This window comes from Aquarana catesbeiana, linkage group LG10, assembly GCF_042186555.1.
Source record: "Aquarana catesbeiana isolate 2022-GZ linkage group LG10, ASM4218655v1, whole genome shotgun sequence".
NCBI lineage: Eukaryota > Metazoa > Chordata > Amphibia > Anura > Ranidae > Aquarana > Aquarana catesbeiana.
This window is the reverse complement of record NC_133333.1, coordinates 208,105,650-208,118,559: the sequence shown is the minus strand read 5'-3', so window position 1 is coordinate 208,118,559 and position 12,910 is coordinate 208,105,650. Positions and strand designations below refer to the sequence as shown.

At 43.4% G+C, this 12,910-nt stretch overlaps 1 protein-coding gene across 1 annotated transcript in view; it reads left to right on the top strand.

Moving 5' to 3' along the window:
• Positions 1-12,910, top strand: part of LOC141111450 (sortilin-related receptor-like) — a 43,888-nt gene that overhangs the window by 28,268 nt on the left and 2,710 nt on the right. Inside the window, exons 15-21 of the mRNA XM_073603745.1 lie at positions 448-632; positions 2,202-2,321; positions 4,558-4,722; positions 6,405-6,579; positions 7,290-7,396; positions 7,646-7,838; positions 9,421-9,633. Coding sequence (XP_073459846.1) covers positions 448-632; positions 2,202-2,321; positions 4,558-4,722; positions 6,405-6,579; positions 7,290-7,396; positions 7,646-7,838; positions 9,421-9,539 — 1,064 coding nt within the window. The 3' untranslated portion in view covers positions 9,540-9,633. The remainder of the gene's footprint in view (positions 1-447; positions 633-2,201; positions 2,322-4,557; positions 4,723-6,404; positions 6,580-7,289; positions 7,397-7,645; positions 7,839-9,420; positions 9,634-12,910) is intronic.

The window sequence follows — 12,910 nt, the reverse complement described above, 5'->3', positions numbered from 1 at the left end:
GGTGTTAAAGCTCTTTAACAGCAAACCAAATGCCCTAATTTTATGCTAATAAATAACATTGTAATCCTTTATACCCTCATGGTTTCCTGATAGGGCCCAAATGCCTCCACTTCTGTTCTTGTTTTGTCTGTTTCTCTTGGTCACATCCTGCAGTTCCTGTAGAGTCCAGCAGCATCAATTACTGCATCCCTGATAGTAGGAGAAGGCTGATCATAAACTGAGCACAAAATTCCCTGCTGACCTGGCCAAATTGAAGTCAATCATTTGATCGGCTTCTGTCAAAGGGACATGCTGGAAAACCTTTTATGATCAGCGGCTGCAGCTGCCTTCCTCCATCCACCTCGTTTATGAATGGAAGAATGGATCTGAAAAAAAGTCTAGCTTGAGATCTTAGCAATGTTTTCCATGAGAGGAATAAGCCTGTGACCTCTTCTCTATCCCTTTTAGTGGGCAATCTAACGGCACAGACGGAATACGAGATCTCAGCCTGGGCCAAGTCGGAGTTTGGAGAGAGCACTGTGGCCTTCGAGCATTTCAACACCACGGGCATCAGACCGTCAGCGCCAAGCCTTAAGGTGAAAGCGACCAATCAGACAGCAGTGGAGTGCAGTTGGGTTGGAGTGAAGAATGTGGTATGAGTTATTCTCTTGTGCATTTCCATTTATTTATTCAAGTTAGACTCCAACCAACTTTTTTTTTTTTTTTTTTCATTTAGTTTTGTATAGACTGTGTAAAAGTGTTGATAGTTTTATTCTGGTTTGTGTCCCTGCTGGAGAGATTTCGTCTTTTTATATAGTTATTCACTATAATGATAGTTTGGTCGGCCTTCTGTTGTAACGATTGTGGATGACTCTCGGAATTTCTACCATCAGATGACTGCTTTGTACAGTCTCTAACTTTCTACTGCCATTAATTTTTATAGCTTTTGAGGGGACAGTAGCTGGTTAATTGTGTTGTGTAGCAATGCTCCCGTTGTACTTTGCACCTGCCCCCCCTTCATATATCGTTGCTGCAGATGTAATATGCAACAGTGCTGGTGTTATGTCTCAGCGCCGCTGTATGCGTGGCCATTCAAGGTCACTGCATCAAAGGTTGCGTTTTGTGAATGGCTAAGTGTAAATGTAAGCACAACACCAGTGCTGGTGTCATACTTGCGTACTATGTCACAAGGGTTGGGGGAGCGGTGTACAATCTGCAGCTCTGTGTTAATACAGCATTGAATACAATTTTTAGTACTAAGTGTAAGTACCTGGATTTGTATCAATTTTTATACCTGATCAGTTTTTTGGAGGTTTTTTTTTTTTTTTTTTTTTTGCTCAATCGCTTTACAGAAGAGCTTAGACTGGTAGAGTGGGGGATACAGCATGAAGGATCTACCAGTTGTGCTGCAGTGCCTGTGTGCTAACAAGAGGACATGCTGAGAGGAGGAGAAAGCCGTGTGATAGGGCAATGAGCTCATGTGCTGCTTCTCCTCTCACGGCCCAGGCTGTGGGATGAGCAAAACCTGTAATTGTAACTGAACTGTAGCGGAGAAAAATTGGACTGTGTGGACAGAAACTCAAAATTATACAAGTTACTGGTGGGTAAAACTGCTTCATTATATGCATTTCATCTGTTTAGCTGTTTTTGCTTTTAAAAAAAAAAAAACCTAACACTCGCACACTAATACTCGATGCTGCATCTGTGCTCACTGGAAGGCTGGGCTGTGGAGGGGGCGGGAGGGGCTGGTTTAGGCTCTCGGCAGATCTCTGAAAGGCTCAGCCAGGTGCTAGTCCAGGCATGTGGGTGGATCCCGACCCTGGGCCGGCTGAGTGATGTCAGCCAACAGTGGACTTTAGCCTGGTATCGCCTGATAAGTCACAGGACTGCAGAAAAACGATACTTCTGTGACATACAGGAGAAGTAAAGCCATAATAGCTTTGAGATAGCTTTTTAAGACCTGCTGAAATGACCTACAAATATATTGACTGTAAGACCACTTTAGTATGGCCTAAATCACAATAAAGTGTTCCTAATGTTTATTAATGTTAAATCAAGTCAAAGTCTTTGTGAATCGTAATATTCTGTCCCAGTCAAATCACACAATACATGGATAAGATTGGGAAGGGGCACCCTCTGATTTTCAATATTGTGGTTCAGTGACTGGTAAATTTTAGCAGTTATGATTGTTATGTAACATTATGTATCTTCTCCGTATGCAGACATATGGATTGTTCTATGCCACGTCTTTCCTCGAGTTGTACCGCAACCCTCAGAACATCACAACAATGCTACACAACGTCACAGTCATCGTGAACAGAGATGAGCAGTACTTATTCCTGGTAAGGGGTTTTGTGTCCCCCAGGAACAGGGTGGGTTTGATTTAAATCAAGTCGATTTCAAATCCTAATTTTTAAAGAGCAGCTGTCATCTCTGTCCTTCAGCAGCTCCTCCTCTGACCCTCTGTTGGCTCACCGACAGTCCCATTCACTTTAATGGGACGTCTGGTGATGCTGCAGTGATACAACAAGGTGAGGGACGTGGTGGCAACAGGTAAGTGGATGCCCGCTAACAGGCGCTGCCATGATGGATCTGAAATGACAGGTGCTCTTTAAATGTAAATTTAAACTTGTTCTTGCTGGTAGTTAGAATCTTTAATATGTGAAAACATGAAGGTTTTCTATTTAGAATAATAAGCTGTCAGGTTAGTAAAACAGCGATATCAGAACCGATTCAATCATACAATTTGTAGTGTACATAGATTTGCAAAACAATGGAATAAAGGAATATTCCTGAACTTTGTTTTATCTCGTGGTTGCTGTGTAATTGTGTGAATGCAACAATGCAGTGCATGTTATCTCAGCTTGGATTCATTGAATGAGTTTACCAAAAATGTAAATATTGCAGAATATACAGCCTGATGCTACATAACTAAGCTCCATTTCATGCTGAATAAACTAAATTATTTAATGTATCTTAAATAGAAAACTATCTTTAGATTTTTACTCCAAAAGCATTTTATTAAAATAAATTTGATAAAAATAAAAAAAAACTTTAACTCATTGATTTTTATCCACCCTGCCCAGAAATAAACTACCTCAGCTGATTGAGAGTTTTTTAGCTTGATACAGAGAATGCATTAAAGTATAACTGAAGGCAAAACTTTTTTTTTTTACTTTTGGACAAAGTGAATATGGATTAGAACACATGTCAGTTTTTATTGCTGTCTGTGCCCCTGTTACAGAGATTCCCCCTCTCTGTTTGTCCGGTTTACCATTCTCATTGGAAGTGAAAGTAAAAAAAAAAATCCCAAATTTTGGGTTGTCCCCAGGAAAGTAATACAGGTGAAAACTTCCAATTGGGACACTAGATTCCCTTAATTTGCTGGGATTTCCTCTCACTTCCTGTTTTGCTGTGGGACAGGAAGTGAAGGTGAATCTCCCCAATGGGACACAGATGGCAAAAATAAACCTTACAGTGGTTGTAAACCTCCCTTATTCTATCTAAGATGGGGACAAGAAACATTTTGCCTATAGTTCTACTTTAAGGTAAAAAACACCTTTTATCTTTACAACCATTTTAACACAGATATTAAAGTAGTAATAAACTCAGATAAATAACAGGTAGGTTATGGCAGAAGAGACCCTAATGGTCCCTTTTTGTCATAAATGCTTCCCCCTGCCTGTCTATGGTAATGTACACCGAGCCGCACATTCGCAGGCTTTGTGCCCTGATGAAGTGTGCGGGAGTGACATCGAAGTGGCCGAATGGAGCGAATCCAAGGGCCCAGGTGAAGATGGAAGCGCTCAAGCATTGACCGCCTAGTACTGGAGGGCATCATTTCACAATAACGAAATTAAAACAAAGCGAAAAACCCCAAATTTTCATCTAAATCTGTGGTCACATAACACTCTGGGTTCCGAGTCTTTATCCTCCTTCATCAGGTGTCCACAGTGATGCCTAGGTGACTTGGGCAATTCTTATTGGCTGTCCAGCAGTTGGACACTTAGGCCTCATTCATACGAGGTGGATCCGCTCAGCAGAGTCCACCAGCTCAGCAGGAGATCTCTCCGTTGATCTCCGCTGAGTCGGCGGATGACAGGTCCGTCTCTGCTCACTGAGCAGGGAGGGGCCTATCAAAGCGCCGCTGATTCCTATGGAGGGATCAGATCTCATCCATACCGCGAGGACGGATGCAAACGTACGCTATACGTCCGATTTTAGCTCCATAGACCTGCATGGAATGTTCATTCAGGTCCGCCTAAAAAACTGACAGGCGGATCTGAACGGTTCATCTGTGTGAAAGGGGCCTAAGTCTCTTGAAACCTGCACAGCACCATGACATTACAAATAGGCGACTGTTCAACACGGGCAGATTGCAGAACTGGATCTTCAGTCTTCACATCTGGAAATGGTGCTGGTAAAGGACATGGATAGCTGATTCAGGTGAAGAAAAACATTTTCAGGGTGCTTTTTATTTTTTGGGGGCGGGTGGGGGGGTGTTTGTGTATGCCTGAAGATGGACATTAAATGGAATCTCAGTTCTCACCAGATTCCCATGCTTTTGTCATGTTTTAGGTCCGCGTTATGTGCCTTTATCAGGGCCCCCCATCCAACTACGTTGTGGTCAAAATGATTCCCGATAATCGCTTACCGCCTCGTGACCTGCATGCCGTGATCACGGAAAAAGCATTTGTTATAATGAAGTGGGAGTCTCCATATGATTCGCCGGACAGTGAATTGGTGAGTTGGTATGAAAAAAACTAAGTATAAACTGGAGACAACTCCAGCAACCTACTTACTATATCTCTCATATATATATATATATCTACACCCCCCCCTATACCATGGTAGCACTACTGCCAAATCTCCCCACTGCAAAACGTCATGCATCCTTTCCAGAGACAATGAACAGTCATTTGCAAGCTTTGTTTTTGTTTTATTGGGGGTACAACTTGAATAGGGATATGGGATGCCCATAGAATTAATCATTGCCATCATATTTACGTATTTCAGTATACTTTTATCATAGTTAGAGCCTGAAGATTGAATGTGCATACTTGACTAAGTAGAAATCTTCTCCTGCAGCTCCCTGCAGACTGCTGTTCCTAAGAGTTCTCCATCCGTCACCATGTGAGGGACAAAGGTCACTTTTGACCATGTAAAAGCAATGGTCTTGGTTCTCTTCACCTCCTGCCCAAACTTGCTTCCTCTTGCATAACTGGTTTCCTCCTGCACAACTTGTAATTACGTTTAAGGTATAACACATCCTCTTCTAATGGGTATGAAGAACTCACTCTGAATAAGCCCCTCTACTGGCTCTGGTGACTCTCTGCTACTAGGCCTGAGGCCTGCAGAACCTCTCCCCGGAGGTCTAGTAGGTTAAAGTCTAATTGGAAATGAACTACTGCTCTCAGCCAGTCCAACTTGCAAAACATGTGCCAGCTGGCCACACTGGTTTGACACATATCCCTACAGTCTCCTCTCTGATCCAGGACTCTTCACCATCCACCGTGTGCATGATAAAGACTCTGCTAGTGACCGTGTAGAAGCAGAGTTCCCTCCCAGTTCTCCCAGGCCTCCTCCTGCGATCGCTACCTCGCCCCCCAGACGGGGGTGTGATCCTGCGGCTGTCTAGCACTCCATTCCTCACATCACCCAGCCGACTACACCTCCCCAGCAGCATGTCACCTCAGCATATATAGGAGGCCCGCCCCCTGCCAATGCCAGTTAGGGATTGGTCAAGGCTCCCACATGTGCTGCCTGCCACTCCAGCTCTAGGCCCAGCCGCCTCTTCCAGAACATTCTCCCTGGAAGCAGGGGAGGTTCCTCAGAACTAGAGCACAGGTGGCACACCCACTGCTACTCTAACCACTCCCAGCCCCCAGATGAAAACAGACAGGCCTACCTTGCAGCATAGTCCTGCTGAAATTTGCCTGTGCTGAACAACCTAGTAAGACAACCATTACTAGCACCTATCTTCTGATAGAGGGTTATAGATATATTACATACATATATATACACACACACTTTGAATGGCATGCATTTTTATCCTGCTGTCTGCCTGGTAATCGCGTTTTGCCTGGTATTAGGCTTCCTCAGGACCCAGACAGGGAAATGGCAAGCTACCTAGAACAATATAGTGTTAGTAACACAATACAATGAAGCAGTTAAAACAACAATATAATGTGTATATCATTTCTGAGTCTAGATCTGTGCATTCATACTGGCAATCGCGGTAGCCAAACATCCGCCCGATTAACGCCTAGGGCAGGCACAGGGGCGCAAATAGCAAGCAAGCCCCTGATGAGTTGGTATACCCCTGCGTTTATCTACTAAAGGCTTTAACTTGAATTGCATATAGTATAATCTCCTAAAATCTGGCCTTCAATCTCATAAGACCTCATCTCACACCTCTTTTGTAGTACTACATTGTGTCTGTGAAGGATCTGATCACAAAGACAGAGAGGACCTTCAAAGTGATTACTCAGAACAGCACGATAGAGTACAGGATCGGAAATCTGGAGCCAGGTGGCAAATACAATGTCGTCATCCAACTGCGAAACATGAGCAAAGAAGCCAGCATTAAAGTGAACACAGGTAAGTACAACTTCCAGACCACGTAACAGCACTGAGTGCAGGTCAAACCCATGACACCTAGATCACATGATGCATCACTGAGACTATAAAGCCTAGATCATATGACAACTGTAAGTACAGGTGCCCCTTATAGTACTGAGCTTGAGGCCTTGACACCTTGGTCACATGACCCAGTATGGCACATAGGTGGTGCCATGACTCTTGGGTCACATGATGCACTATTGAGCACCGGGTGAGGCTACGCTATCCAGGACATGTACAGCACGAAGTATAGGTATACCCATGTCACCCATGTCAGGTGATGCACTACTGATCACAGGTAAGACTGTTATCCAGGTCATGTGACACAGCATTGATTGCAGTTAAGTCCATAAAACTCAGGTAACATGATGCACTGCCGAGCACAAGTAACACCATAAAACCCAGGTCAAGTGACAGTTCTAAGTGTATGTAAGCCCTGACACCGGGGTAATTTAACACTTAAGCCCAAGTGAAGTCTTTACAATCACATAACAGTAGTGAGCTCATGGCTTTGACACCCCGGTCACATGACCCAGTAAGGAAGCTGATCCATAAAATCTGCATCATGTGATTCCCAACACTGACCAAATCTTGGCACGTAACTATAAAGTACAGTCTAGGTTGTATAAAATAATACTGAATATTCTCTGGAGAATGGGAGTCCCTTTAACGGCTCTGTTTATTCACAGTTCCTCTCCAGGCGCCAGAAGGTCTGAAGCTTATCTATGAGAGAGATCACATTCTGCTGTTCTGGAAGAGCCTGGCCCTGCGAGAAAAATTCTTTAATGAGTCCAGAGTGAGTATAGATTTTTATTTGTCATCCTACCCAGTTCATTAGATTAGCAGATCTAGTCATTAAGAGTCTCTGTATTGTGCACATGGCCCATAATTCTTTGCTTGCAGCGAGTGAAGCAGCCGGAGAGGAAGGTATGAACTGCTGCAAGGGTCAACAATTTCTTTGCATGGTCAGACTTTTCACACCTACAAAACCTGCAAAAGTTTTAGGATTTGGTATGTTATTTAATACCTCCTTATGCCTTCCCAGGGCTATGACATTCACATGTATGACAGCTCTAATAATGTATCCACCTACCTTGGAAATACCAGCGACAACTACTTTCGAATCTCCAACCTGAAGCCGGGCCACAACTACACCTTTACTGTGCAGGCGCGATGTCTTTATGGTGGTCAGCTCTGTGGAGAGCCAGCACTGCTCCTCTATGATCAGCTCGGGACTGGTAGGTCTATAGCCCATCAAGAGCCACCTGTCTTTTGGGATAAGATATCTTGACAGCAAATACATGAGCTTGTCTTTAGGCACAAAGCTTCTTGATCACTTAGAAAAGCAATGTTCCAAAACCATGCAGGAACCCTTCATTCACATCCCTGATGAAGGCTCCCTGCGTGGTCTCAAAACATTGCTTAACTATGGGACCATACAATAAAGAAGCTTTGCTCTGAAAGACAAAGTTGTGAGTGTGCTGATGAAATATCGGTGTTCTTTGCTGTAACAGTGGGGAGTCATTACAACACCATGTTAATCATAGTGTCCATTCCAGTACGATGTGTGAGAGGAATATACTTTGTGTCTGGTTTAAGAGTACCCTGCAAAGTAGTGGGTTGAAGTGCTATTCCTTTTAAGAAAGTTTTTAGTGTAATTGCCTCATATCTTGTACCTTCATATTACAAGCCAGTTGACAACCAGCGGAGGAAAAAATGCAATACAGACCTGGAGGAAAAGAAACAGCAATACAGAGACATATGATGTTGCAAAGCCTTTACAGTGGTTGTAAACCCTTACACACCACTTTTACCTACAGGTAAGCCTATAAGGCTTACCTGTAGGTACTGGAAATATCTCCTAAACCTGCACAGTTTAGGAGATATTTACCATATACGCTCGCACTGATGTCATTGGCGCATGCGCACTGAAGAAAGGGCACGATCGTGCTGTTTCTAAAGGGGTGGTGCCGTGATCGTCATGCCAGTCAGACCCGGAGTCCACAGCCCTGTAAGGAAGAGGGGTGGAGATGGACGTGGCCACCAGCAGGGACATCACAGGCTTCGTTTGCAGGTAAGTGGCACATAATGGGCTAGTATGCGATGCACACTAGACCATTATGCTTTTACTTTTACTTTGCAGGGTTTATTTCCTCTTTAAATAAAAGGCCAAGGGGTAATCATCAGCATTCTAATACAAGGAATGCCAAACGAAAAGTATGAGCGCAATCAGGACAGCTAAAAATAGACCATGAGAGACATATAGAGGAGAGTAACCCCCCCCCAGTCATTTTTAATCTATTAATAGTAAGAAAGCGAGGTCAGAGCAAACTGACCCAATACAGGATGATTGGGGGTAGTTGGTTACAAATGACAAGGAGAAGGGAACTGTATTAATGCATTGTTGGAGGAAAAGTGGTTTAATCTTAAACTACGTAAGTGGTTCTTTACTGCCAGAGCAGTAAGGATGTGGACTTCATTCCAAAATTGGTGGTGTCTGTGGGGAGCGTGGAAAAAAAAAAAAACTTAGATTGCATCTTATCAAACCCAATATACGGGTATATGGGAAATGGTAGTAACATAAACACACAAACACCCACACAGGTTGGACTGGTGTCTTTATTAAACCTTACCATCCATTATCTTGTATCTAGTTTTTCTGGCTGTTTCCTTATTACCATTAACCTCTCAAAACACAAACCTTATAAAGTTAGCTTTAAAGAAAAAAAAATTGGTCATAAACTGCCTCTGTTTTGTATAGGTGATTTTGAACTTTTTACAAAAAAATATAAGGACACTTGTCATGTATTTTCCTATCAGGTATGGACTCCCAGCCCTCCACCGGTGTCCAGTCCACGGATGTTGCAGCGGTCGTTGTCCCAGTTCTATTCTTGCTGCTAGTGGCTACTGGCTGTGGTTTTGTCATACTGTATATGTGACACCGGCGGCTACAGAACAGCTTCACAGCGTTTGCGAACAGTCACTACAGCTCACGTTTGGGGGCTGCCATCTTCTCCTACGGGGACGATATAGGTAAGGGGACTCCAATGCCAGTTCAGACAGCCCAAATCAAAACGGTGATATTTTGTGTTATTCCTGCAGAATATATTGATTATTTTATAGGACTAATAAGCTACTTCTGCTCTCAGGTGAAAAAAAACAAATGAAATGTAATTTGTGGGTAACTTTGCTAGACTTTAAGTGCTTACTGCTGATAATTTAAAGCAAACCTCCCCCCCCCATCCCCTCCTTTCTCAGAGCCGGACTTTTTTTTTTTAATTTACAGTAAAACCTTGGTTTGAGAGCGTTTTGCAAGACAAGCAAAATGTTTTAATAAATTTTGCCTTGGTATACAAGCGATGTCTTGATATAAGAGTAGCGTCATGTCACAACTGAGTATAAAAAAGGAGAGGAGCCTCTAAGTGTAGCAATACGGTTACATTTAATGAAGGTACAACATTTAGCAACTTATTGCTACACTTAGAGGTGCCTTTCTACTCTTTTATACCCTGTAAAAAAAATGCTTTGATATACAAGTGCTTTGGATTACAAGCATGTTTCTGGAACGAATTATTCTCACAAACCAAGGTTTTACTGTGTTACCTTTTTCGGGGAATCCTTCCTGCAGTTTCGCCTAGGGTATGTATGATGTACGTAGTAGCCCTCAGCCCCCTGGGGTACCCACATTTTTCAGGCCACTTTCCTGAACATGTGCCGCAGCCGGTCCTTAAGGGGCTAGCTGCAGGAACTGAAAGATAGTCAACTCATGATGAAGTCCGAGAAGAAAATGGCAGTGTGGGATTGGGTGAAAAGCAGCAGAACTTCAGATCCCCACAAAACACCACTGGATTGCTGGATGCGTGAGTATATTTTTCTCGTAACTGTATATCACGGGGCACTTCATATTTAGGACAACTTGAGTTATGTTGCCACTTTCAGGTGAATGGACACTGGCCAAAAAACCTCCAGCTAAGGCTCAGTTTTTGCTAGTGTCCTTAAGTGATGGATGTGCCTGTAATGCCTCTCTGAAAATTCTTTCCAATGGGCATTAGTCCTTTAGTTTCCTGGCCTATTTTGCACATCCCTACTGGGGAAGGCTACGGCTTCATTAAGATTGGTTGTCTACAGCCCCAAGGCCAAGATGGATGGTACCTGGACCCCGCATGTAAGAGCAGGGACAGCCTTTATTGTTGCTGTTTGGCACTGGATTCTGCAAGCAGCGATTACCGGGGTAGCCAGTATCCGGTGACCTCAGTGGCACTTACCATGATGGGTGAAGTTTGGGCCTCTGGCCCTACAACCTGTAGTGGTGAGTGCTTCTGTATTTGGAACATGTTGCAGTCCCCCTATGCTCCCTGGTGTTTGGGGCTATGGGTGAAAATGCTGGAGCAATACACCACCATAGTGGTAGTCAAAATGCGACGACATGGAATGCATGTTCGATTGTCATTGTGTGTCTGCATATGCGCCATTTTGGGTTCCTCTGGTGGCAACAAGCGCTATTGGCAACTCAGCGGTAGATAGGTCCATCACACCTACAGCACTATAGCACCGGTGCCTCTGGTATTTGAACCCTCAGCAAGCCATGTTACGTAGGCATTGGGGGGGGAATGAAAATGGGGTCAGCCCCCAAATCCCTGTGTCAGGTAGTGAGAACCCCATAGTTCGCCTTGTATTGGCTCTCCTAAGGGTCAACTCTGCTCTAAATTCCCACCCTTATCTGTTATTTTCACTATTTAAGGGAACAGTCCTCCAGTTCCTTTTTTTCTTGGGGGAAATTTCAGCAGCCATCTTTGGTTTGCATGACCTCAGAGGTCCTCGCTGGTTTTAGAATCACTGGGAGGCAAACATGGGGTCTACCCAAACACACATCCTTCCATTATGTGAGAAGGATTTTTCTGAGGTAATTTCTACAGGAGGAAGAATCTGTGGAGAATCCTGCCTGGATGAATCCTCTCAATGGGAGTCTCAAGGTCTGGGGCTGTGTCAGTAGCAGAAGACCATGATGGGCTTTCTTGGCAGGCACGGTGCGCATAAGTTTAAAGTTGCCACTGCCAGAGTCCTCTTCTCCCAAAATCAATTAAATTGAGGCCTGGTGGGCACCTAAGAGTAAAAAGCATCCTCATCCTGAGACATTAAGACAAAAAATTGCAGATCTATCCACAAATGTTAATGTAACGCTGTTATCCAGTCTCACTAGGGTGGGGTATGTAAAAGAGTAATATATTCAAAATACTTTCCTGGTGAAAATGCTTCTGTCAGCTCCTTTCAGTGCTTGTGCCATGTCTGAAGGCCTGGATACAAGTTGATGTGTTCACTGGGGGAATATTAAAATCAAATTGGCTTATCTTCCACTTCAGCATGGATAAAGTGACCTTGGCGTTTGTTTGAGACCAGCAGGAGAGGGAGTCTAGAGCAGTAATTTATCCCTTCTGTTGATCTTGACTTTTGCATACCAGTGGGCCTAATATGTTGACATTGCGTATAACATGAGTTGGAGGTCTACTTTAATTTGGAACTCCAGGCTTAATACACAATACAGGTGTAAATTGTCTTACCTGCTAAGGGATTTGTAACACTTTTTAGCTAGTCAAATGATCCAGGCACCCCTTCCTGACAGCACTGCCAGATGTTGTACTCCCCTACAGGTAAACCATAAATGCCCCCCCCCCTTATCCACCCTTCCTTTAAATTCTGCTTTACAGAACCGGTGGGGGGGGGAAATAGTTTTTGTAACGAACGTAGCAACCCAAATCTTGCAAGATGAATATGAAGCACCATGCAAGATCCTCATCTTGCAAGATATGGACTACTGAACACTGTTATCTGACCTGAAGGAGGTCGTTGCCCTCGCTGCTGGAGAAAGTGTGGGAAAGAGGGAGTATATTATTTTACCCCCCAGGTTATTTATTTACTTTTATTTTTTAAAGCATGGTCAGTTAGTTAGTCGTGCCTACACTAGACCCAAATGATCTGAAGGTGCCACATCCTAAACAATAATTGCAAAAGACAGTTTACATGGGGGGAAAAGGTTTTTAATGCACCACAATATGACAAAAAGTAAAAATTAAAAAATTGCAAAGCGCTTATTGGTGTATGGACATCCTATCCATTGGTGGTTTCTATTGTTTATATGCATATCATGATGTTTAGACCTGTTGGGTCTTTCTTTTGATGTCCATACACCAATAAGCTTTGTCCTACTTTTTTTTTTTTTAATTTGTCCTATTGTAGTGCCTTCAAATGCTCTTCCCCATGTAAACAGTTTTTTGCATGTTCATTTAGCATTTAAGGGTTTGTGAGTGGGCAC